General features: G+C 40.5%; 1 protein-coding gene across 5 annotated transcripts in view; it reads right to left on the reverse strand.

Annotated features, from left to right (window-relative positions):
- The window catches only part of SLC35F1 (solute carrier family 35 member F1), a 244252-nt gene that overhangs the window by 134908 nt on the left and 81927 nt on the right, over window positions 1-27417 (reverse strand). For 2 of the 5 annotated variants that reach the window (XM_038177346.2, XM_038177345.2), the window contains exon 1: window positions 14113-14240. The exons of the other annotated variants lie outside the window; for them this stretch is intronic. In XM_038177346.2, the coding sequence (XP_038033274.1) occupies window positions 14113-14222 (110 nt within the window). In that variant the 5' untranslated portion in view covers window positions 14223-14240. Of the gene's footprint in view, window positions 1-14112; window positions 14241-27417 lie in introns of those variants that run through there. 5 annotated transcript variants of the gene reach the window in all.

The following is a 27417-nucleotide window of genomic DNA, read 5'->3' on the forward strand; positions in this document are numbered from 1 at the left end:
AAGAGATCTACATTTGATCCTCAATAAATTTGAAGGAATAGGGTTTCTCTTCATGGCTCATTGCCTTTATCTGTGAGGTTGGTTTTCCTACATGCAGTTTTATTTGTTCAGCAGCTTAGGATGAAAGAAACACGTTAAAACCATCCTTACAGAAAGATGCACACAGTCCCTGAAAGGCTTCTCCTGTCATATTCTCTGCCCCAGAGAAGGAATGAAGTCTGCATGATAAAGATTTGCTTTGGAGTCTCACTGCATCGGGCCATCCTCCTTTGATAATTTACCAGCATCAGGCCGCATACTTTAGTTTCCAAAAACAAATCCAAAAACAAACAGTTTCCAAAAACTGCACGTACTTGATGAGTGATCACAAAAGAGTTTATTTACAATCTGGCTCTCAATGCTCCCATCTTCTTGCTGAGGTATCATTCCTTTCACGTTGCAGAGGGACACTGTTTTGAGAAGATCACATAAACATCCCTGGGCTTTTGTCAGCTAAAATACTTGTTTTCACTTTTTTTTTTTTCTCCACTTGTTTCCACTTTTTTACTCCTCAGCATACCTGCCTTCCCCACAATCAGTTACTGTCAACTCGGCTACTTTGAAGTTCTGTAGTCAAAGCCCTGAAGACACAAACAAATATTTGTATATGCTATCAATGAAATTCAATTCTGCCTTTTTTTTTTTTGAATGTTATTTATCAAATTCTTTCCCTTATGCTAATGTAATTTCTCTGCTAATGTTTGTGTTTTTGTTTTTCCCCAATCTTTTACAGTCTCATGATTTTTTGATTATACATCACTGCTAGACATTGTATACAATACATATGCAGGTGTGCATGTATTTCTACATATATGTGTACACTACATATCTAAATTAAATTTATCTTCCCATTTCTTACAGTACAAATCTCATTATTAAAAAGACCAACATGAATCTCTATTCACTCTGGGACCAGAAAAGAGAAAAAAATAACTAAATATAGAAGAAAACATAACTCTCAGTTGAAATATGCCAATAGGTGAAAATATAGTTTCACTTTAATAATTAGAACTGTTGGTTTAAAAAAAAAAATCCTTTCATTTCATACTCTGAAGGAGATGACTGTGATAAATGTTGTGTGTAGTACACACATTGATAAAATGTTGCTGTTCTCTAGGACACCCTGAGGGCAGGTTAAGGATAGATTTCGAGGGACAGCCAGGGTGCACTCATGTTGGTGGCTAGCGCAGCTCTTAAAGAGAAGAGCTGTTCACAATTTATAAAGCATAACACTGTAGGCCAGGTTATCAGGCTTCATCTGTACAGGGCCCCAAACTAGGTACATTATCTCAACTTCATCCAACTCAAAAATCATATTTTTTTTTTTTTTTTACTTTTTTTGCATGTGTTCCGTGATGGACATGCAGGTGGCTCTAGACATGTGGCTGCCTTTTTATTGAAAAGAAATAGAGCTCGTATCAAATTCTTCCCATTTGTTAAGCAGGACAGTCTTAGGGTGCTTGACTTCATCAATGCATGTTCAAAAGGAAAATACTTGAATAAAGTCACAGATTTCTTCTCTTTTGCCTGTAATAGGGGAGTGCAACTTCCCTGATGACCTGTCCTATTAGCAAGCTCAGACTCTCTGTTAAGCCACAGAGGTTCTGCTGAAACACCAGGGCAGACATTGCTTATTAGCTCTGCCTTGGGTACAAAGCAAGCAGGAATAATTCCCTCAGCCAGGCAGTGAGAGTAGATGAGGGTCTTGTGAAAAATCTTTTGGATCAGAAAGTATAAGGCAGTAAACACATGCAGTAAGGATGACGTAGACCTCCAAAGGTCTAAGGAATTATATATGCATGTCTAATAAACAGGGTGAGACAAAACTGAATGCTCATTTTCAAACTACAGCTCAGTCCTAGTACACTTCGCACCCAGCTCATGCCAAGTTGGACACCCACCCCCTTGTTCATCTGCAAAGCTCTCTGTACTACCCCAGTTCTGCATTTAGGTTATCCCAGAGGGCCCTAATTTACTAGTTGTCTGCTTGCAATCTGCTAAACTAAAAGTTAGAGCACACATCTAGGATGTGACAGAGTGGAGCATGATCCCTCCTCAGCTTTGCTGCACCATCCCTCCTGGACACAGGCATCGATGCTACTCCCTGCTGAGGCTATCGCATGATGCAGAATTAAAGGTATATATAGGAAAAACAACAACAATGACAGCTCAGAGAATGATAGGAGGTCAGGTTATCCCTTTGGGTGCATTAAAATTTCTTTCACATGTGGGTTTATGGGATTTCTGAGTCATATTTGAGATTCCTTTTAATGTGATCCCTCTAACCCTTCCTCTCCGCAAATGGCATTGCACGTACCTTAAGTTATTCTACGCATGAACAATATACCAGAAGCACTAAGTACTAAGAGACCTTAACTTTTGTCTTGTATATTTGGTATATTGCACAATAAATCCTATTTGTACATACATAGTTGTTGTGCAAAAAAAAAAAAAATCTGCAGTTTGAAATATACTGGAGGAAAAAAAAAAAAAACAACTTTAGAAATCTAGTGTTCTGAGAATTGTGCATAGTGGCTTCATTCAACTCACTTTTTAAAGCTATGCCCTTCATTTTGTCTATGAGCAGCCAGCTTGCTTTAGAAGAATCTGGGCACCAACTGTATTCTTTTCTCTATCCCTTTACCTAGCTAAATCAAGAACTAATTCTACGTCTGTTCTGCTCCATCTTTTGGCTGATTTCGCAACTGATATGACACAATTAAGCAACAAGACATGGCAGGAGTATACCCACTGGTTTCTGTATCATACCACAGATGGCAGGATAAAGTATTAAATTTTAACCTTTCAAGAAGTGCAGAGAAATTGTTTGAATTTCCTATGTTATTACAAAGTGGAACCTACTATACATTGACAAAATTAGGAAGACTAGAAGTTTGTATAATATACTTTAGCCATGGGTGCAATGACTGGTTCAGCAGTTTCAGAACAGGCAGTCAGTGAGCAGAAAGTCCCACATTGGGCGTGAAAGACTTAGGGAACATACAACAAATCAAGTTTTAAATTCACAGGATAAGGTGCTTTGGTTGATCTTTCTTTTTTATTTCTGTGGGCTACTGCTACGTGGTGGAGAGATCACCATCACTGCCCTTAGGGGGTGCAGGAGGGGATCTGGCTGCAGCCAGAGGGGAAGAATTCGGGAGCTTTCCTGGCTGGGGCTGCTCTCTGGACAATAACACAACTTCACGGAGAGGGAACCGGGTGAGAAAACCTCACCTCAGTCAATTCATGGTGACAGTGAGGCAGCAGTTTTGTTTGTGGAAGGGACACGTAGGTGGCTGAGGCGGGCTCTGCCCTGCCCCGCGTTGTCTGTGGGAGCGTGGACTTGCTCCATAGGCTGTGCTTGGTGTCAGAGCACAGCCAGTGAGCAACCCTAAAATGTGCCACCACACAAGTAACCACAGAGAGCAGGCAATGACAACATGAAGGCATAGTCCCTTAAAGTCTTCTGAAACCAAAAATTTTAGCATGTTTGTTCTTATCCAGAACCTTGGCTCCTCTCCACTTGCTTCAGTTTCTTCTTAAAGCAGCTATTTTTCCTGGCCTTGTCAGCTTCTGATGTGCTTTCTGACAGAAATCTCTCCCTACTTCCAGTTTAGCATTACATCTGTTTTTATTGCCTTTTAAGCACAGCTATCATTACATTTCTAAAGCCCATACTCTCTGAAGGCCTGAGATTCATGACTGACACACATTGCCGCTGCTCACAACAAACTTTAAAAAAGCCTGTGGTGTTTTTTTTCCAGGGGCTTTGCAGGCATGCAATGGAAGTGGACCCATTTTCTTCCCCCACCTGGTGGTCTCCTATAGCATCTACAGCAGCTCTGACACTTGCAACTCAAGCACCTCATCCGCTCCCCAAGGCGACTGAATTTTCTCACCACATCCCCCATAGCGCATTGCAATAGCACAGAAGATGGCACTTGTCAACACCAAGATAAAATATCCTGATGATAAGCCAGATTGTACTCAGGCATTCAGAGTAGCCAGAAGAAAAGAAAAGAAGGAAAAAAAGCACACCCAAGAGACGGTCCTTTTCAGGGTCTCACAGGCAAAGAAAGCTCCAGCAGCCAACGTCGAAATGCCTGCTTTGGAGAGCTGGCGTGTAGGCAGGCATAGTGGAGAGCCCTGACTTCTAATGAAAAGAAGTAAATAAACAACAAATGCAACAACGCTATGAAAAGCATAATTTTCATAGTATAGGAAAAATATTAAATATTCATTATAATTTAGAAAGTAAAGCTCATTTTTCCAATACAATAGGAGCTGGCCAAACACATGAATTTGGAACACCAAACTGGTCATTTTCAGCACATGGACTAAAAGCACAGTCTAATCAGATAGCTACAGATGGAAAGAAACCCTGCGCAGCTATAGTCAAACTAATGCTTGTTCAGATGAATTCTGAAAAGCCACTTCATGTCCTTCCATACTATACAAAGTGACAGCATATACACACAAAAATACATGCAGTGCATGATGGTTTTATTTGCTAATTTTGATTTCTGTTCTTAATTTGATCCAATCCACGCAACACCTGCAGCAAATCTGTGACTAGACTTTCAGTTTCTGGTGGTGATTAAGAACCATGTTGGCTGCCCATCCCAGTAAGAGCACTGCCTCGGAACAGGGTTGCTCTTTTCTCAGTACTGCTCTGCCAGCTCTTAGCCCTTGTTTCTGCACCCATCAGTGTCAATACAGTCTGTTCAAAATTACCGGCTGCAGATTTCCACCCCCGTATACTGTTTTTGCATGGCTGTAGCTTCATTGATGCTGAGAGACTCCTCCCAGTTTTCATGAGCAGAAGCCAAGGGGACAATCCTGTCAGTTACAGACCAGATACACAGATTACAAGTAGCATTACTCATCTGACAACAGTGGGAAAGCATCAGATTATGCAAACAGAGAATTTGGTCCTCCATATGAAGTTATCTCATAACTGCAATGAAACATCCGTCCAGATTCTAGTAGGCTTTGATTTGGACTCTCATCACATTGGATAAATGGACAGTATTGTCCTAAGTCTGCAATCTCCTTACATTTCAAGTCCTAATTTTCTATCTGCCAAAAAAGCCAGCAGACACAGAAGATTAATTTCACAGGAGTCAGAGAAATGTTCCTTCTGAGCACTTCTGTCTCACACTTTTTTTTTTTAGGGACTATTCAGACAGCCATTTCATCTACCCTAATATCCACCCTGCCTTCAGAAAAGGTAGAAGAGGATGAGGAAGAGAGATTAAAATAGCCACGAAAGAAGGCATTGCAAAATGAACCTAGAATCCATTGGGTATCATGTATTCAAGAACACAGGATAAGATTATTGCAATTTTGCTACTAAAGAGAAAATATAGTTAATTTTTTCCCACCCTACTCAGACTCGCCTGCCAGCAGTGGCTGAGATGCTACCTGCCCTGTTAGGGACAGTTTCTGCAGCTCAGAGAGCTCTTGTTCCAGTTTGGCTCTGTCTGACCTTTACTCTGCTGGTGCGGTGCCTGCTGTTGCCAAATCTTACATCTGCCATCCTCAGGTTCACTAGTGGATTGGATGGAATAAAAAATGACCACAGTTGGACCACTTCCTTGCTGAAATGATGAACAAGAACAGGTCTCCCACCCCAGCATGACTCTGGAAGGTCTGTGCATGCTTGTTCTGGTTATTATTTAATTAAGAGCAACACATTTTTTTTTGGTGAAAACTTACCTAATCTTAATTTGTAGTAGAGTATATGCCTGTACTAGACAGGAGAACTGGAAAGGAGGTGCAGAACGTGTGAAGTAGCCAGTGCTTACACCGAAAAGCAGCAGGAAAAGTCTTGTACATAAAAAAAAAACTTAGCATTTGGCACCACTTAATTAATTTCCTTCTCCCAGCTAACTGCAGTCAAAAGTGGAGTACATGCGTCTGCAGATGCTGTAAGTGCAGGCTTGAAGTAAGAGCAGTTACTATGAAGTGGAGCTGTGCAGGCTCTGAAAACAATTTGTCCAAGAGCTATTGATGACTGAGAGTTCTTGTTGCAGGGCTGCAGCTCTTATTCTTCATGTGAAATTAAAGGATTTTACTTGCAATCTCAAGCAGAGCTTTGAAAACACCAGTTTCAATTCACAAACATAGTGTCTTTTAAAATTTGTTTCCAACAGAAACTCATTTCATCTGTGCATCTAATATTATCAAATATATTTTTTCATCTTTCATAAATAAATACTTAGATTTACCATTGCAAAACCCAATCTGATATAGATAAAGGGATTATCAAGACCTCAGAAGAGATCGATCATTTACCATGAAACCCATTAATTTTTTGATGATCATTTAATGAAAAGAAAAATAAACAGGATAAACTGGGTCTGATCTCCTCCTCCACTTCCAGAAGTGAAGCATGTCTTCCAGTATATCTTACCCAGATTGTATGAAGAGACACTTCCCCGAAGCACTGTGTTCCCCTTTCGTTTAGGAGAAGTTCTCTCATGGATCATCCAGGGCAAATGAATTAGATGTGTATAGAAAAGAGAAACAGATATGGTCAGTCTTCTTCAGAGCACTCTGTCTTGAGACAATAGATTCTTAACCAGATATTGCTGCTCAAGGACATAACTGCTTTAAAGCAATATTCAGCTTAGGCTCCATTCGTTCCCTGCTGTCACAAAGAAAGGATGGACACCATGCATGGTGGTGGAAAACTGGATTTGCAGGAACAGTGTGGAAAGGCCAGAGATGTTCAGATAAAGTGGTGTTTTGAAAGCGAAGAGCCTTTTGGACAAATCTCATCATACAGACAAAAGAGCAATGCCTGAATACCTCACTGTTTATTTCCTGCCCACCAGAAAAAGACAGAAGGGAGATATTATTTTCTTGTTTAGCTTACTGAACCTAAATATCACTGTGTTTAATTTCAAAAATGAAATTACCTAGTGGATTATTCCAACTGAATTCAGGAACAATTCTTTTTACAACCAAAATTTAATTTTTGATAAACATTATTTCCTTCCTTTCCAGTGCTACGTGTCTCTGATTTGTATACTTAGTTATCTCAAGTCTCCAGAGCCAGAATCAACAGGATGCTTCATCCAATACCTACAGGCTGGGTGTGTAGCTAATACATGGGAAAGGAAAAGGACTAAGGATGTGGTCAATTATCCATGCTGCTAGGAACATGGATGCTACCATTTGTTTAGGGCAAAAGTTTCCAGTATTTCCATAAGGGGATTTGCTTTATCAATTGTCATTAATAAGTGATCATTTCAGAACTGAAGCTTTCTAGGGTCCATCTTGCTCAGGCTCCTATAATGGAAAGATTATCATCATCTTCAGTAAGAACGAAATTAAGCCTTCTGTTGACATAAACATATTTATTCTGTGGAAAACTTCTTTCTTTCCAATCGTATGTTAGTCTAGAGCATACGAGTAAATATTTTTATACATGGAAAACCTAACAACAATAAAAAAAGTTCTTAATAAGATGTGACTTGCACTTGATTTGCCATGAGAATACTGATACGTGTGTATATGTATTTTACATATTTTTCCTGTTGAAAATGAGCATACATAGTCCCCATACAAATATGCACACCATGATACCTATTAAGATTATTACATCACATAAGAAACAAAATATCAAACAGAAACAGACTTTCACCTGTACCTAACAGACTTCCATTTGTACGTAATTCAAATGGCTCTTGATTCCTCAGATTTCTCATTTGTGTCACTGTTGGTTTTGGTTTTCCCTGAATATGAGAATGCTGACCCAGGATTGCTTGGTTCCTCTCCTTTGCCGTTTTACATGCTGATTTTTGCTCCTTACATGTGGGAAAAGGAATACTTACAGCATTGCACTGGATTTTGAGTAAAGATTTAGGGTCACTGGACATCCATAATTCTTTCCGGTGTGTGTTAGATGCCTCTGTGCAGACTGCTTTTAGCAGCCAAACAGCCACTGGCTTTCCTCATGCAGCCACACTCTGCCTCTTACAGGCCCATCATTGCCACTTGGTTGGAAGTTCAACATGGTTGGTCTAGCAAAGCTCCCGTGAGTTAAGGGCAGCACTATCATCATTTTATGGACAGGAAACTGGGGTTGGAGTTGCTTGATTTTCCTGTGTTTGGGCTATGGTAAGGCCAACAAAGCACATCACCTGCACTCACAACAGGCTAAAGTCCCAAGGAGGAGACTTGCTGCCTCCCTCCAGCTACTGCTACTGAAGCCAGATAAGGGTGGGAGATCAAGCAGAGCAGAGAGGACAGGGAACAATAGCCACAGTACTAGTGACAACAGCAACATTACTGAATACCAAGTTGCAAATAAATTAAAGTGAGGTTCCTATGGCCAGGCACCCTTTTCACTGTGGGCACATCTGCATGGTCTTTCAACAGCAAAACTTTCTGGTGATGAGGAATGGGAGGCAGCAGGAGAGATTTCCTCAGAAGTCTGGAGAATCTGCATTATTCAAGGTTTTCAAGAGTAAACTGGTAGCTATAAAGTACATTAAGGTCTCCCCTGAGCCTCCTCTTCTCCAGGCTGAAGAAGTCCAGCTCCCTCAGCTGCTCCTTGTAGGACTTGTTCTCCAGACCCCTCACCAGCTTTGTCACCCTTCTCTGGACTCTGTCAAGCACCTCGATGTCCTTCTGGTAGCGAAGGGCCCAAAACTGAACACAGTACTCAAGGTGCAGCCTCACCAGAGCCACTTGGCTTGGGACAATCACTTACCCAGTGCTACTGGCCACACTATTTCTGATGCAAACCAGGATGCTTGGTCACCTGAACACACTGCTGGCTCACGTTCAGTCGGCTATCAACCAGCACACCCAGGTCCCTTTCTGACTAGCAGCTTTCCAGCCACCCTTCCCCAGCCTGTAGCAGTGCATGGGGTTGTTGTGACCCAAGTGAAGGCACTTGGCCTTGTTGAGCTTCATAAAGTTAGCCTCAGCCAACGAGTCCAGCCTATCCAGATCCCTCTGACCCTCAAGCAGATTGGCATTCACACCCAATTTGGCATTATCTGCAAGCTTACTGAGAGTGCACTCAATCCCTTCATCCAGATCATTGACAAAGATATTGAAGAGAACCCAGTATCTTCCAGCCTTACCTTGCTTTGGTTCAGGGAACAGTTACGCAGTCCACGGGCATCAGTTCCTCCTCCTCACTGCCGAGGGACAGGAGGCTCTGACCCAGACACAGCAGCTTCTCGCAGATGAATCCAACCATCCCAAACACCTTCTAGCATCCCATTCCCTCTGTTACCACCATGTGTGGCACTTTCTCAGTAAAGTGCTCTAGACAGACATACTAAGCATAATACATCTCTTTATCCTATGCTTGCTACAGACAGTAGTAGAGTATTCTCACCACCAGCTGAAGGCTATGCAACATCTCATTTATAATCTGTAATTCAGCTCATTGGGAACAGCTGATTATAGTCACTGAGTGACCCAGTGCCACCAGTACCACAAGGGCCATACCATTCCTTCCAGCTGCTGGAGCAGAGAGCATGAGCCCTGGCTGGAGGGAGCAGCTTTAAAAATGCCACGCGCTGACTTCTGCTTTCAACCCCTCAGCACAATTTAAGCACTTTCTGAGTACAATTTAGGCTCTTGTCTGAGGACAACCCAGAGAAGACCACTGTGTGTTAACCCAGTGCTGAGAAATGTGGCAGCATCCCAGCATCAGCTGTGAGCATTTGCCCACCTGTGATGCCTAAAAAAAGCATACCCTGCCAAGTGAGCTCATTTGCAAATTCTGTTTTTACAGCAGATTTTACCGGCTTTCTGAAGCTGAGCAAATAAAATTAAGGACTCTCTGACAGAAGCAGGTTTCATCCCTTGAACAAGCTGTATGAAATAGGAAACAACCACAGATTCTAAATTGAGGTCTTCCTCAAGGTCTAAATCAATTAACCACAAGGTCTGTCAGGGTTAAATCTACATTACTAAAGATTCAGCTACGATAAATACTTCTGTCAGCCCTTGCTTTTCCAAACAGTGAGCTTTCAAAGGTTACTTTTGTGGCCATGCTCATTTTCAGTTCTACTTTTTTGAAATAGCACTTCTTTCTGGTGGTGCAATGCTCCCCCTCTGCAGCACTTTCTTTACCTCTACTTTTTTCTCCATAAAGCCCATGAGCATGTTCCACAGGTGCAAATGGATGTTTCCATGCCTGAGTGGAAGACTTGGTTGGCTTGCATCTTCCTGCCTGACAAACCTCTTGTCGAATCATTTTGTGCCACTGGGAATGCCCTGGATTTCCCCCTTCCCCTCCTAGACCCAGTGGAGCAAGCAGACACTTGACAGAGCCCAGAAGCTGGCTCATGCTCTGTAATCACAGCTGGAAGGTCACTGGTGTGGTGTGGTTCACCCTGAACTGTCCTACCCCCTCACAGGGAGACCCACATTTCAACGATGCTCCATGCTCTTGGAGCTAGAAGAGTCACGACATCTTGAGCTGGCAGACAGCATAGTATGAGGACTTGAAGGGCACAGAAGCCTTTGGTTGTGCCACAACTTCCCAGCCTCACAAAAAAATCATTAGTTGTCTATATCCAAAGCCTCCAAGTTGTCACAACAGGGTTTAAATTTGCACTCTGGAATAATTACGGTGTAATTGGTATTATTTTTCAGACGATTATTAAAGCTTTTACCTGAGTGTTGTTTATTTTGTGGTTTAGCATATTCTGTTTAGTTGGTGTCAAGTATTTTTGTTGCACGTTTATCAGCTATTGCTTGCTGCCAGCTGAGTAATTCTGTAAATGAGATTTGTATGTACTCTCCCATGTAAGCAAATCTACACACAAAAGTGTCATCCCATTAAAGTGGTCTATCTCTTGCTAGTGAGCTAGTCTGTGTGCGCATACCCGTCTGACATTTAGGCCGTGAACTGCTCTTGAGTCTCAACAGGGGATTGTGGAAAAATACAAAGAAGCCTGTGGGAATGCATGTAGTAATTTTTAAATCTATAGAAGAAAGAAGGCAAAAGGGAAAGCCTGTCAGCAAATGGTCTTAAGCAAAACAGAGAGCAAGAGATGGTGTAGCTACTGGAACAGTATCAGTTTTCTTATTCTACAGTATTTCTAACACCAAGCATTCAAATTACGCATTAGACCTCCCAAAACCAAAAGACTGGCTACAAAAATCAAGAAGCTTTAAATAAAAATATTCAATCTGTTGTTATTATTATTTTCTCCATCCTTTGAAAGTTTTATGGTTAACGTTTTCAAGCTTTATTCTGAAAACATGAAGAGTGCAAACATGACCATGAATCTCTTAACAATTACTCTTGGGACTTAAATAGAAATGCTAAGTATTCTGACACAATAAAATTGTGGTCACTGATAGAAGTGGCTATTATGGCTTTTTTTTTTTTTTTTTTTTTCCTAAATGCCAAAGATAGATCTTCTATACACTAAGTACCTTTCAAGAGGTTACAAGTACCTTCTAAAGTACCTTCTAAAGGTATGCTGGGGTATAAAGTTAATCCATGGAAACAAACAGAATTTCCCAAAGGCAGCATGGCTGTTGCAGTATAAAAAAAAAAAAAAAAAAAAAAAAAAAAACAACAACAAACAAACAAACAAAAAAAAACCACTGAGGTGTGGGATGAAATGAAGAATATGGGTAAACTAGCACAAATTCAGGATGTCATTGCATACAGAATTTGGTCATTATTCCAGCTGAAAAATTATGAAACCAATTAGACAAGGTACACTTAGAAATCCTGCTGAACACAAAAGATGAGTAGGAATTACACTTTTATGCTTAAGAAAAACTTTACACATAGATCATTGACTGATACTCCTTAAATACCATTTGAAACCTTCCTGACCAAGCTTCTCAGTGTTTTTGAGCAATTCTCCTCAAAGATGAAAGGCCGGGCATTGCTTCCTCAGGATAGCATTAATTTTCAGAAACTTAATATTGTAACAGTAATATTTATAGTATGTACATCTTTCATGTTATTTTCTAAAAATTATTTAGGATACAGCTTACAAAGCTTGGTGATGAGTTTGTGGGTCATTGATTTGAGCCCTATTGTAAAATTTTTAATTCCAAATATACAAAAACTGATGTTTTATTTTATTTTTTTTTAAAAAAGGGGGGAAAAAGTCTGTCAGGTTCCCAGTAAGTTTTCCAAATTTTCTTAAAAATAAGGATGTAGATATTTTCCTTTTTAAAAAGGAAAGCTTATATCTCCTTTGAATCCAAGTATTACAGGAGCTTTAAAAAATAATAATAATAAACTCACCTCCCTACAATAATTACCATAAATACCTCTGTCAAAATACAGCAAGTTGTAAATTGTACAACACTGTCTACTAACACGCAAAGATACTGAATGACTGCTTTCCTGTCTAGAATTAAACTGTTTATTTTTATGTCGTTGGACAAATTGAAAAGCTATCTGCTACAGCAAGTCTCTAAAATAAGTAATTTTATTACATTGACTCAAGAGATGAGCAAGCAGCAACATACTAACTCATCTGATCTAGGATGCTCCAAAAATATGCAACTAGCATCTGCCAAAAATTCAGAGAAATCCTGGTACAGGTTGGAGAGAGATGTAAAAGATTTGTTACTGTCATGCATTGGCAAATGTCCCATTAATACATGCTGTTCACTTTTCTGTGTCTCTGCTGTCTTTGTTTGTTTAAAGGAAGAAAAAAAAAAAGCTTCTTTACAAAATTCTTTACAAAAGTTTTCTTTAGAAAACCAGAATTTAGTCGTGGTTCTACACCAAAGGTCCTGAGCATACAAGGTTCAAGTATCTGCAGCATGTGTGGGCACAATTACTAATTTATTTTTAAAATAAGTGAGAGAACAGTATTACAAATCATTAAGAATAAGAAAACATTATTTAGTTAAAAAAGGCGTATCAAGTCACCAAAACATACTGGGTCTGTGGGTCTCTGGTGGAATCACAGATCCTCAGGAAGGTACCTTCAATATCAGGCAGTATTCATTGCAATTAAATTCAACTGAGGGATTAAAGTTAAGTCAATTTTTAAGTGTTTTCCTGAGCAGGAAAGATCTATCAAATCAGGATTGTTGGAAGAAAAAAAAAAAAAAAAAAAAAAAAAAACAACAGATGTAGCAAAGATAAATGTAATAGCTTACACTCACCTGCAATGAATGTGCAGACGTTCACTTTAAGATCATCCATGCATACACAACATAACTGTTAAATCATTAACATGTGTACATATTGGAAACAATATTGAAGGTAGAGATGCAATGCTGTTAATGATCATCAAATCCAGCTTTTCTATTGGAAAAAAAAATCCCCATTTCAACATTCAACTAACATGGGTCCTTTGACATTAAGGCAAAAACTGACAACCTGCAGGTGGTCAAAAGGAACCATATTTATTCCCCAGACAACTTCAAGACATTTAAATTTGGGGAGAAAGAGTAATATCTCAGAATTTTCAACCAGAGAATAATTGCAAAATATTCAACTCTGAATCCACAGGAATGTTTAAATATGTATTTTGTAAGATAATATTGTAATATCCACTAAAGTAATTTTATAGATCAAATGTGCTGACTGAATCTCAAGGAATGATTGGAGTAATTTATTTCCGAAACTTTAATCACAATTGACATATTTCTACAAAATGTTCCAGCAACTTGAAGAAGAACTATCTAATGGTAAACTCTTTCATGAGCAGATGTGCAGTCAGTTGCAGAAGGCACCAAGATGGCTTGCACAGCAGAGGAGGAGCGTAAAGCCAGCATATGCAAACCTCAAGTCTGACCATGCTAGAGTGTCCCCAGGCACAGGCACATGAACAAAGAAGCAGGTTTTAGGAAATTTTATAATAGCCTGCTTGAAAACAGGCACCGCCAAACAAACAAACAAACAAGCAAGCAAACAAAAAAACATTCATGCCTCACACACCCAGAGCTCAAAATCAATGTAATCCCAAATTTCCACTGGCAGTGGAAATCCCTGGAATCAGCTCTGCCCTTACTATTGAAGGCACTGTTCTGAGCGCCTTCTGTAGCATAACCAACTTTTACAAAAGCATTACTCTGTGTTTTAGTGCGTGACAATACTTAAATCAATACCTCTTATCCACCAGTGCTAGCCACAGCAGATGAGCCCCATCTGGGAAGATGCTGCAAGGACTGAGGGTTGGACTTTGTACAAGCCTTTGGCTCCAGGCTGCAATGCACATTAGCCATCAAAATGGTTAGGAGCCCAGGCAAAACAGAACAGCCTCCCACCTTCTTCTCAATCACCATTTCAATCACAGAGCAATCACCAGCATATGCTGCAAGCACTTCCATGTCATTTCAAGCTTGGCTCAGCATCTAATAGCTTAATTAGGACCAGAAAAGCTGCTATAGATCAATCACAAGAAATGCTAGCATTGAGTTTCACAGCTCCTTCCAGCAGCTGCCTCCTTTATTTTACTTCGGCTTCCTTGGAGTCCATACACTCGGTAAGGCCACGCAGGTTAAGGCCAAAGAAAACCTTGCACAGCACTGGACTTGAACAGCATGGGAAAGAGCTGGTTTGAATCATGTTCTCTTATTTGCATTTATATTCTGGCATGTAAATATCAGCCCCAGAATGGGCAGGACTCAGATAAGGAGGACCATCCTCTCAGGAAAGATGCCTGTGGTAGCCAGGCGATGGGGCAAAGTGTTTCTTTGCAGAAACATTTTTGAGAGAGAGGCTCATTTTCAAAACTGTAACCTGCGATGACCACGGTTTCAATCAGACTTTCTAGCTACTCCCATAACAGCTTTGATAATTCTAGCACTTGCTGTAATTTTATTCACTGATTGATCCATTTAGAGTCCAGACTTGCTTCTCTAAGGACTGACTGTTCTATAGGCTTCTCTTTTTGAACATTGTTATAGCTGTATCTTGCTTTTTTTTTTTTTTTTGTCCTTATTTAAGTGAACATACCTGAAGAACTAACTTGCTATGCTGCTGACCTTGAAAAGGGCTTCTGCAAAACCATTTCACTTAAAAGAAAGATTGACAATCTGAAAATCACCCCTACAAAATAAATATTAATTAAAAAAAACCTCAACACCTGATGACATTAAAGAAATCCAAATGACCACTTTAAAACTATGAGATGTCACTTGTTAGTGTACTCAGGTCACTAACTCAGGTCAATGCAGAGGTGTATCACTGCCTGTTTAATTGCATGCGCAGGTTTGAACTAGAAGAAGCCCTTTTAAATGGAGTGCAAGACTAAACCAAGACTAGGAGTGCATTCACTCAGACAAAAAAAACAAAATTAAGAAAAATTCTTCAAATATACTATCTGTTGGAGAACAAACTTATTTTCATTTCTGCCCTGTGAAATGCAATTCCTTTCCTTTCCTTTCCTTTCCTTTCCTTTCCTTTCCTTTCCTTTCCTTTCCTTTCCTTTCCTTTCCTTTCCTTTCCTTTCCTTTCCTTTCCTTATGTTGATATATAATGAAGAAATGGAAGCCTGTATATAGGCCCCAGCTCAACACAATAATCAAGTTCATACCTAGATGATAGTATTTCATTAGACAATCTACTAATAGGATGTCACAGGCTTCATGCAACTAACCAAAGACAATGTTGACTACACATTGTATGTATACATACACACACAAACACGCATGCCAGATTATTCAGTGTTTTCCTGTTGGTGCTATTTGCACACCTAATTATAGCATTAGTCATTTTAACATTTTCATTACACTTTCTAATGCAGACCAGGCTGCAGTCATGTAAGTCATACAGCTCCTACAGGGAAAATGTGGTTTATGGGACCGCCGTCTCTAGTGTACAGTTTAATAATGTTAAAAAGATATCAACATAAAAGTGATGGCTACATTTTTCATGAAGGGAGCATTACATTTCCACTTAATGGGGGTTTAAGCAGTTATTTCGCTTTATCACTATACTACTAAAACTAATGCTCAGTAGCCCATTGTATGATCTGAAGGAGAATCCAAATTACTATCAGTGTTAATGATAAATATCCTCAGAGAGTAAATATCTTCTGAATGTGGTGCCAGTCCTAATCTGACTGATTGCATTTCAGCTAGTGCAGTCAAATACTTTTTTAGTGAAATTTCTTCACAGATATCTATTCGCCTTTTCACTTTGCCTCCTCTTTCTTCACCGTTCACATTTCTTGTCCTAAAACTCTCTCCCTAAAATATTAAATACATCTTTTGAACACATCTGCTTTGGATCAGCCACATGCACATAAAAGGGTCTGAGTTTGGGTTCAGTGTTCTGGTTGAGAGCACAGGCAAGCAAATAATGCAACCACTAGAAGGAGGAGCCAAAACACACAGGCAGGGATGTGGAGGAGCAGGCACTTGGGAAGGGAAAGCAAAGCAGTAGGAGCTTTCTGCACATTAATTTGCAAAGATTTACCACCTAGGTTACCACACACAAGGCCTGTGGTTCCTCACCTATATCCGTAAATAGCTTTTCAAGGTTTTTCATGATAACATGACAAATATTTCTCCCAAATTTGCATTCTCTGGATGATGACTTGAAGGTTCTTTTGAACATACAGAATAACACTTCCCCCTCTTTTTGTTCAATATTTGCTTTTATCTGACTTGTTTTCATGCATCACGTTTCACCATATTGATAGCTATAATTTGTCCATCACTGACTTAATGACAAAAATTTCCTTCAGTGCTTTGGCCCAATGTAACATTGTCTGGGATCCAGCTGTGCACAATCACAGAAAGCCCCTACCCACATTGCTCATGGGCAGAGCTGTAGCCATGAATAGTTAAACATTCACATAATGGTTTATATACTTGTCTCATTACTAACAAAACAGAAAGGTTTTATTGAGTAAACTATGATCTATGATTTACAAAAATGTCAGAAACAAACTTTTTAAGCAATCATTGAAAGATATATTCCATTCCAGGTAAGCAGGTAGCAATTTGATGGCAGATTAGTGTGACTTAAAACTTCCCAAGCCTGAGTTCCTTACTGCATGTTGCCTTTGCTGATTTCTGATCAAAGACCCAGGGCTAATGCCAATGCCCTTAAACTGGCACAAAATACATGTATGATCACCATGTTACGTAAAAGCTGCCTTAAGAAGCAAAAAGATTCTACCCACAAATTTCAGCTGGACTCCTTCCATTGACTTGCCCGTACAGGGCTCTAGAGGAAGGCATGAAGTTCCCTGTAGGTTTGAGAAGAGTGAAGAAAGGAGGCGTATATTGTGCCAAAATGTACAGTTAAAAATCTGAGAAGGAAGACGGGCAGTGAAGTTGTACTAATTGTACAGCCCTATTCAATAAATGTATCATAGTCCTGCCTTATATTTCCTGCTTCCTAAAATTAACATTTTTATATCAGAATTTAAGAGAATCCCCAAGGCACTTGAGGAATTAGCCATTGTTCATTTTTTATTAAGTTATAAAAGGAAAATAAAATGATCTTTGTGGCCGTTTCAAGATGCTTCAGACAGGCTGTAAAGCGAGGGGTCCCTTGAGCTATTCCTTTGTCTAACGGACCATTTGTTTTCTGTGGTATTTTTCTTCATAGCATGGAGCACACAGCTCAGATCCCCTTTAATTCATCTTGACCAAACCGTAAGTCAGTCCCTGCGCTGTGACAGAGTCATGGGAAGAACAAATCATTGCAGAAAATAAGTGATAATTATCTGGCAGCATAGTTACTGGTTTGGATGTCAAGTTACAACCCACTTCCCAAATGTCCTTCTGCTGCTTGCCGTACACGTTCCTACAATAAAATCAAAGACCTTCAAGTCCCACCAGAGTACTTGAAAAACTGGCAAGCCATGCCAGACTGCCTGCAAACTTGATGGGGTCCATGAGGCATGCAGCAATGATAAGATGGCAGTATCTGTAAGGGATAAGGATGAAAATTTCCTCCGTAAGCCAGACATGCACAAAACCTGCCCAATCTGCCTAAGGGTCAGGTTTTTAGGAACTGTTTAGGCTTATAACACAGTCCTCCCACTAAGAGGAAGGATGAGAGCAAGAACGAACCTACAATGTCAGGTGTCACTGCATTACCTACCATGCCACTAGGTGCTGGTGGAATAAGGAAAGAGGAAAGTGGAATAAAAAAAGTCGAGCTCTTGGACTTGTGAGAGAGTTGTGCCCAAGGATGTTGGAAATAGCCCAGCTATGGACTTAAAATCAAGTAAAATGACAAAGCCTACAGTCAAAAAAGAGCAGCCATTAGGTCATGTCACTCTATCTATGGCATTACTCTGACTTCAGTGGGAAGAAGCCAGAAGATCCTCAAGGGGGCCTTACAAAATGACCAGTAATTTTGTCCCTTGAGAAGCTGGCAGCAGAGCAGGACACCAACAGATGTGAATGCTCTTGTGCCATCCCACTGCCTTCTTCAAGTGGTGTTAGGGGCTGCTGGCAGTGTCTGTCTCTTGCAAATCCTGTCCCTGCAGTCCTCCTTAGCACAACTTAGTCAGCCTTTGCCTCACCTAAAGTTCAAAATGATTATGCCACTTGTAACCCAGAGAAAAAAACACAGCTACATAAAAATATACAAGAAAGACATTGCTATTGCCAAGCATTTTATAAAGTTTTACAGTAAATGGCAATTCTAAAATATCCTACAATATTTTGTCTGTGCTGGTGTAAATCTTCATTCACATAGTACAAATTATCCTGCATGCTCTTTGGTCTTAAAAGCTATTTACAGTGTTAAACAAAGATTGGAGCAGCTCTGAATTAAAAAAAAAAAAAAAAATCTTTCACCATATTGTGTCTATGCCTAAATGTTCAGACAGCAATGGCATTTTTTTTTTGCCATGTACCCTAGCAAGTACCGACCAGCAATGTCTGTCTGATCAGAAAGGGTACAACTATTAATCAAAACAAAAGTGTATCAGGCCAGCTGACAGCAAGACAGGAAGAAAGAGCAATGTCTCAACCATGAAATAACACAGCAAGAAGTTTTATGTATGGCCTCATTTGCTAAAGTCCTTTTGCCCGTTGACATCTAGACCTTCTTCTCTAGCTTAATTTCTTATAACATGAGAATGTGTCTTCAAATTTCAGGATCAAAGGGAATGTGGTCTATAGATGCTCTTCGTGCTGGGTTCAATTTGTTAAACTTCTCTCCTGTGGATGCAGTTGTACCAATATGTGTCATTTTCTTTTTTGTATATTAAGAGCTGGTATAAAACGGCGTTGTTGTGGTATAGCTGAGTTGACATAAAGCAACATAAACAATTTAACTGTATCTATAGTAACTGCTGTTGGTATGAACAAAGTTCTGTAATGACAATGAAAAGGAATAAAATACAACCTTTTATTTTTTAAACCAGGACCGCTTAAATAGTTAGTCAAGACCTCTCAAAGTAATTAACTACATGGGAAATAACTGGTGTATTAACTTGAAAAAAAAATACTTCCAAATAGACTTATTTTCTATGGTAATTCCCCTATGAAAAAGTTATTAAAAAGATGGGAAAAGGAACTGGGCTAATACTGTTTCTAGATGTGCATAATCTTCTATATCTCAGAGCTGAGGGGAAAAAAGAAAGAGCTGCAGAGAAAAAAAAAAAAATGAAAGAAAACGAATCCTTAGACTCCCTGTCTCCTCTCAGAGGTAAGGCCTGAATTTGACATATTTCTAATATTTCTCTGCAAGGCTGCCAAAGGCCAGCTGGTTTCTGTACCCATACCCCCTGCGCATCCCTGCACCGATCTGCCCACTGCTGCCAGCTCCTCTCCTCTGCATCTCCACAGCTTGCAGGCAGAGACCCACATTATCTGCACACTGATGGCTTTGCAGAGGGAAGACGGGGTTTGACCTTGCATTTATAAAGCATATAAAAAGCTTGGTGATATATTCAAGGAGGAGGAAAACCTTTGAACTCTGCCACATTCTGGGCTAGGCATGATATCAGTAACCTGGTATCTCTCCGTAATTAGAGTCACCGCTTGCTGACTGTCCCCTGCCTTGAGGTGAGTTACTATGAGATGGTTGCAATGGTTACTATGGGATGGAAATGGTTGCAAAAAGGGTAAAACAGCAAGACTCATAACAGAGATCAACCTGAAACTCAGACACAATGCCAGTGGCTGCGCAGGTTGCTTTCCTGGGGCTTGTCTCTGAAGGGAACTATTTTCAGTCCATACTCCAACTTTCCAAATGTAACCTTTGAGAACCAACACCTTCCCTTGGCCTCCACTTAGCAGTTACATCCTACTCTCTGGGGTGAGTGCTCAGTTTAATGAACCTTCTAGGCATATCTGGGTCCCTGACTTCTCCCTTGCTCCTATTCAGCTCCTTCATGTGAGTGTACACTGTCATCTTCTGACAGACAAAATGCAAGGGAAACATTGTTTGACTTGACCAAAACAAAACCACACAGAAACTCTTTTGGATGCAAATGATTCCTTTTCAACTTGCTTTCCTGTCTATGAGGCTTGGTTTCACCCAACATCTGTCTCTTTCCCATGCAATGTAAATACATCACTCAAGGCTCATCTGGAAACTGTAACCAGCTCTCCTCAAAGCCATTTTTCTACAAATGCATCACAGTCCTGTCAGTGTACCTTACAAAATGCAAGCCTTGGGAACTGCTTACACACATCTTATACACATATGCACATTTTATTGACTGAACTGTTTCCAGTTTGTCCCTAATGCTGCAAAATCTCAAAATGTGGCACCAACACACATCTGAGCCTGGTGGTATGGGGGCCGAGCAATTCTCTCCCTTCCTCTATCCACTGAGAGTGCTAGGGGACTCAGCACAAGTTTGAATGCTTCTTCCAAAATACCTTTTTTTTTAATTTAATTGAAAAGGATAAATATTCCAAGACAGTTTTCTTGTTGATTCTCCCTAAAGGTCTCTTTCTTATGCTGTTTCATGAAGCCAAAGGACATTGTGATGTAGCATAGCACCTGCGGAGTACCAGACATGACCTGTGATCCTTTTCTGAAAATTTAATTTTTTGAAAATTACATCTTTTGGGGAAGTTATTTGTGCATGTCCTTATATTGAAGTTTTTTTGCTGTAGAGATAGGTCTGCTCACAATTTAGGGATTTTTTTTTTTTTATCCTGAAGTTAATTGACCGACAATTAACCAGAGCTCTTTAGTGTCTTTGAAAAAGCAAGCCAGAATTCCCCCCAAATATTTGTTATGGGTTACAAATATTTGCAGTTTGGCTTAATTTGATCCCTAAAGTAAACCACAAATGTTTGTAGTATACATTTTAAGATTCCTCTAATTCACGGGTGACAGAGGGGTTTCACTTTCTGGAGAAGCTCAGCATCAATGGCGGTTGCTCTTTGGATTTTTGTACTGTGTTTTTGGTTAAAAACACTGGAAACAACTTCAGAAATGCTAGCTCTTGAGTCTATGCTTATGCTGCTTCAGTAAAATTAGTTTCTCATTTAAAGTAAGCTGCAATTTAACTGTAATAGATCCTATATCTACCCAAAGATAATTGTAAGGAACTTAGATACTAAAATAGAAATATCTATAAATATTAGGCACCTGAGTAGTGCAAGATGCAGGGAGTATTTTTAGGAGTACCAATGAAATAGAATACATCATGTATATAAACAACCAAAGAACTATTTTGTGATTTGTATTATTTGGTTATAAGCAACTTGTAGTAACGATTTATGAACGAACCCTCATCCTAATACTGTCTACAATTTCACAACCTCAAAGCCAGTATATATGCAACCTCCTCTTCCACTTGAATGTCATGAGCATGTGAAATATGCTAATAGATCCATTCAGTTTACACGTGTGTTTATTTACTTGATTGGAGTGAGGCATCACTTATATTACAGCAATTAACTTTTATCATGTTACAGACTAGAATTGCAAGCAGTTCTTTCTCTATCCTGACATGAACAGACACTCCCTTCTCAAGAAAGTCATCTAAAAGGGTTCACACCAATTTTTTGCTTTTCTTTTAGCCCATCAAAAGTCTACTACTTCATCTATAGCTAATGTATAACTTTTTCAAGTTAAGAAGAGAAACAGCCTTCTTGAATGCAATAACTGGATATAAAGTGCATTAAGTGAGAGCAGAGCCTGCAATCATCTCACTAATTACTTATAAAAAAAATTTATATCATCATTCTGCAAGAACATGGGCCCATAAGAGGTGCAAAAGCAAAGGTGTTTCCAACTGCAGGGCAAACACTGCAAGCAGCTTCTTTTACAGTCCATGGAAGTTCCTGCTATAACCAAACATTAATATCCCTTTCAAGGAACATACAAATGCCTCCTTAAACAAGCTATTAAATTCAGATGAAAAATGTTCTGGTCCTGGAGTTTTATTATTGTTCACATTTAGCATAGCATCAAAGAATTTTCCCTCCATGAGTTATCACAAGGAGTTTGCCAGTGTTTGCAGATCTCCCACTTTGAGACATGTTTGAATAACTTTTGGTGGGATATCCAAAATACCCAGGTTTTTAGCCATAACCAGGCAAATCTAGCAAATGTGCCTGTTTGACAGACATACGTGCATTTATAAATGCATTTTATTATACTGAATGTAACAGAATCTTTGACAAAATTTTATATATATGGTAAAAAAGGCAGTGCCTGTAACATGGTATTATTCTGCTAATTCAGGATGCCGTTGGCCTTCTTGGCCACCTGAGCACACTGCTGGCTCATGTTTAGCTGACTATGATACTATTCTATGATACTGTTCCTCTTGCCTTCCCCCTGTCCAGCCCCACAGCACTGCAATCTTTGGAAATAAGCATTAAGGTCAGACATCCTGTGGTGCAGAACTCAACTGCCACGCTGCATGTTTTTTTTTGGTGCACAGACAGGGACATCACAATCCCATACTGCCTGTCTTTGTAGATCAGAAAAGGGGGGACATTGAGAGGGTTTTTAATGGGGTTGGACAAGTAGACCCACATACTAACTCTTCACTCCCTGCTCACATACATGCATACATCCTGGTGCTCAGCACAGGAAGGGCTGACAAACTGCATGGCTCTGGTGATCAATGTAGAAGGCTCACTAATATTAGCATGGGATAATCTGAAAAAAAAAAATAAAGCCAAGCTCTCTATGATATCGTCTATGGAACATTTCCATGATGGTATTGACATCTGTGCATTCTTGCGTCTGCTTTCTTCATATTTCTTAAGACAGTTTGATGGAAGATGGTGAGTTATTGCTCCATCAGCTGAAGAATGGTAGTGGCATGTGCTTTCAATACGCTGAAAGACAGATGGAGAAATCTGGTGCCAAGGCTGATGACAAATATCCACCTCTTATGACAAAATAACTGCTTGCTGTATTGTATATGACCTTTATGAGACCCAGAGAAAGAACCTCAGAGATGGATGGTAGAAAGCAACATGCAGTCTAAGGTGTTTAACACATACTGCACAGTTCTTTTTTAAAATTACTATGCTTACTGGAAGATGTAGGCTGTGCAGTTTGGGGCCATTGCTGCAATGAAGACTATGCTGCAGTAGTCTTTAGTGTTTTCAGGACAATGCCTACGTATTCTTTGATGGATTGACAAGATTCAGGATTTCATAAACCATATATGATAATGACAGCAGTGGCAGGACCTTCTATCAACATGCAGTCATGCTTATCATAGGAGCTGTGGAGCCTGAAAGAGGCACATGGGGGTCCTGTAGCTGCTCCTTATGCAGTTAATGCTGATGAAGCTTTCTGGCTCCGCAGAAATGAAAGTCAGCAGAATGTAAGATGGAGAAGTTTGCTTGGAAGCTTCTGTAGGATCTGGAAAGGCCACAGCACTCTCAATCATGAGTTGTAAAGAAAATATAGACGTGTCATTTTTCTTAAGTGAGAACATCTGGAGATGTCCAGTATAATTACTTTTTCCTAGCAATGAAGCATAAGGTTAAGCTGCGCAGCTTCACAGCCGACACGAGTAATTTGTTCAGCCCATAAGAACTGAACATCCAGATGTAACAAACAATACGATAGGGAAAGGCTTCTCAAACAACTCCATGAAACAAATAAGGTACCAAAGGCACATTTAAGAAGTGATTCTTTCCCCGGTTACTGTCATTTACTAGGCCAAGGTAAGCAATGACAGGTACCAGGCTGAAGAGCAAATACAGACGTACTGCTTTGTTTCTGGCAAGTGAAAAGCACTAACTGGCCCTGACTGATGTACAGGTAAAACCTGCAGTTTTCCCTGAAGCAGAGGGAACCTCTGTGGGGCAGAAATTCACAGACTTCCACTAGGACCCACCTGATCTTGCTGTACCTGGGCATTCAACAGACTCAACAGGCTCTGGACTGTGCCTGGCGTGCCAGGTCTGGCTCCCAGTGCAGGGGGGGGCTGCCACAAGCCTGTGCCCCCACATCCAGCCAGCAGCAAGGTGGATGCACAGCATACACAGAACATCATATAAAAGTACATACATGCCAGCAGTGCCCCAACACAGATCAATGTGACAGCATTGACACAAAGATGAATGGCACTTACAGCCTGGCTGGACAAGAGCATTGATGAGCCGCTTGTTTATACGTGACCAGTCCCTTTATACACTTTTCCTCTACTTGTCTACTTCTCCGTTTCCATAATGTGCCCACACTCCTGGCAGCGAACCCTCGGTCTATGGTGATCTAAGGACAGGGTCTCCAGCAGACTTATGGTGGTGGGAGTCACCCCCAGCCTGTGGGGCTGATGCCCTGGGGTGCTCGTGTCCCTGACTCAGTTATTGGGGTACCCCTGCCTAGTATCATGTCCCTCTGCTCCTTCCTCTGTTCCCAGGCACCTAAGACTTTAACCAACCACAGTTAACTATGTGGTGTCCAGGGAGGCTGTGAAGGACGAATTTTTGCCACCAAAATTTTGCAGCTTCAGCATAAGTCTAGATTAATACCAGAGTGCTGAAAGCTCCCCCAGAAGATGAACTTGCAAGGAACTGTGGCCAGCATGTAGGCAAGGAGGTGACATCCACTCATACCAAGTCAGCACAGCAGAGGCCAAGCAGTGAGCCTACAGCTGGGACAGCAGGGACATGGAGTAGCTACAGATACATGGCAGCATGTCCAGAAGAAAATTTCAAGTGTACATGAGCTCTTAGTTCAAGAGTTTTGCCCCCAAAAAACTAAATCTATTAAAAAAAGTCATGAAAACAAAAACTGCTTTAACCAAAACATACCAACAGGTTGCACAAGCCTTCTCCCCTCTCTTCCCACCCCCTCGCAAAAAAACAGAGAAGGGCTGTCAGCATGTCTAAGCTATCAGCAGCTTCCCTTCATTAAACCTAATTGGTATGCATTAGCAATTTCAATTGACGCATGTAAAGAAAAGCAATTTCACATGGATGATGGGAGCCTCTAGCCAGTTTGGAGCAGAGGCTGATCCTCTGTCTATTTACACTCCACTTTGAAATGTAAAAACTGATCACTGGTAACATCAGCCTTCCTGCAGGAGCTGGGACAAATCCACACTGGTTGCAAATAAATACAGGTTCTGCATGTGCTTTGGATTTTAAGAGGCACTTGTTCTTCACCAACACTTGGCTGATGGAACAATCTGAGATACGTTAATAGCGGCTGGTTGATTGTTCACAAACCAATCAGGCAAGTAGATTGGAAATAACTTCTTTAAAAGCAAACTTTTGAAAATATTGGGTTGGTATATAGACTACGCATGTTATATTTCTAGAGGGTAAAAACCCTGCATGTTCAGACAATAAATTAATACATGAAATAATATTAATGAACTTATATGAAAAGTATTATCCAGAATCAGCTAAAATTAGTGACCATACAGTAAAGAATTAAAAACATTAAAATGTTGATACTGCTGATAGAATCATTAAGGTTGGAAAAGACCTCCAAGATCATCTGGTCTAACCATCACCCTACCAGCACTGTCACCCACTAAACCATGTCCCTACACACCAGGTCAAACCTTTCCTTAAACACCCCCAGGGATGGTGACTCCACCACCTCCCTGGGCAACCTGACTGCTCTTTCTGAGAAGAAATGTCTCCTCATTTCCAACCAGAACCTTCCCTTGTGCAATTTGTGTCCATTCTCTCTTGTCCTATCGCTATTTAACTGTGAGAAGAGGCTGACCCCCAGCTGACCACACCTTCCTTTTATTTATGCATATGGAGAATATTAGTTCAGGAAATTATTCCAGCATGTGCTTAAATCTCTCTGAAGTGAGAACTCTGAATTGAAGTGCAAGCCCAGAGTTAAGTGAATATTTTGCAGCCTTTCTAGACAAGTGAGTGGAACTGGGGCCATAATCTTTAACTATACAATCCTATATTCTTCCAGTGCTATGACATTTCTTACAGGACAATCAGCATCTCTCTTTGCCATGTGTACTCTTTGGCTGGCATCAAGATAAGCATTATATATGAAAGTAATCTCACCCCACAGTAAATTTTACTTCCAGGTCATTTTACAAATTAATGAAAATTGGAGTGGTACTGAAAGTTGGCTGCATGCATACCCCACTTTGACTTGCACCTCCTGAGCTATCGCAGCTTTACAGACAGGGCTCCAGGACCCATCTATCAGCTCATCTGAACTGGGAACTGCTCCTGTCAAAAGATCCGTGGGTACCCCACTCCTGAGAGAAATGGTATCTGGATCCATGCACTACAACAGCTTGTGCGATAACAGCTTTCCTTTTGGGGAATTGTGAACGTCTGCAGTCACTTTTCTGCCATCTACCCCTTTTCACACTAGTTTTCAATCACTGCCATCTCAGCAACAGCATGTATCACTGCTGGCCTTTGTTTTAGAAAGCTGATTTCCATTCTCCAACACCCCCGCCTCCTAACTGACATCTCGGCAACAATGATCCTACTCAGAAGCACAGTATTCTGCAAGACCTGTACATATGTGTAGAAACCCATATATAGAAATCACTGACAATTATGAGAGAGCCAAATACACTCAAATAGATCAACGCTGTAGTTGTATTTGCCTTTTGTGCAGATAAATGATGAATTCAGATTTGCAGAACCAAAGCCACTGGCTGCTTAACAAAGCAGCTCAGCGCACTGAGAAGTGAGGAACCACCCGCAGCACTCCTTGAACGTGGCCTGCTGCTGTGGCTGGCTGACAAAGGCACGATGGCACTTGCAGGTCTGTGGGGTGACCGCCACAAGTATGCCGCACTGTTATGCAGATCGGAGGCGGCAGCAGTGATCCCAGGGTTTCCCAGCGCGAGAGGGCTTTCAGAGAAGTGCAAGAGGGGATGCTTTCCCAGGCTGATATACTGACCACTGGTGGGTTCGCACTAACAAATAGTATTCTTGGGGATCCGACTTAATCTTTGCTTCTCTGGCTGGAGCTATACAAAAAGCAAACAAAGAAAACAAAGAAAGATTTAAGTAGCATGTGCCCTGCCACCATTCATCTCACTCAGGGGCTGCTATCGA

The sequence above is a fragment of the Anas platyrhynchos genome, chromosome 3, assembly GCF_047663525.1.
Source record: "Anas platyrhynchos isolate ZD024472 breed Pekin duck chromosome 3, IASCAAS_PekinDuck_T2T, whole genome shotgun sequence".
Lineage (NCBI taxonomy): Eukaryota > Metazoa > Chordata > Aves > Anseriformes > Anatidae > Anas > Anas platyrhynchos.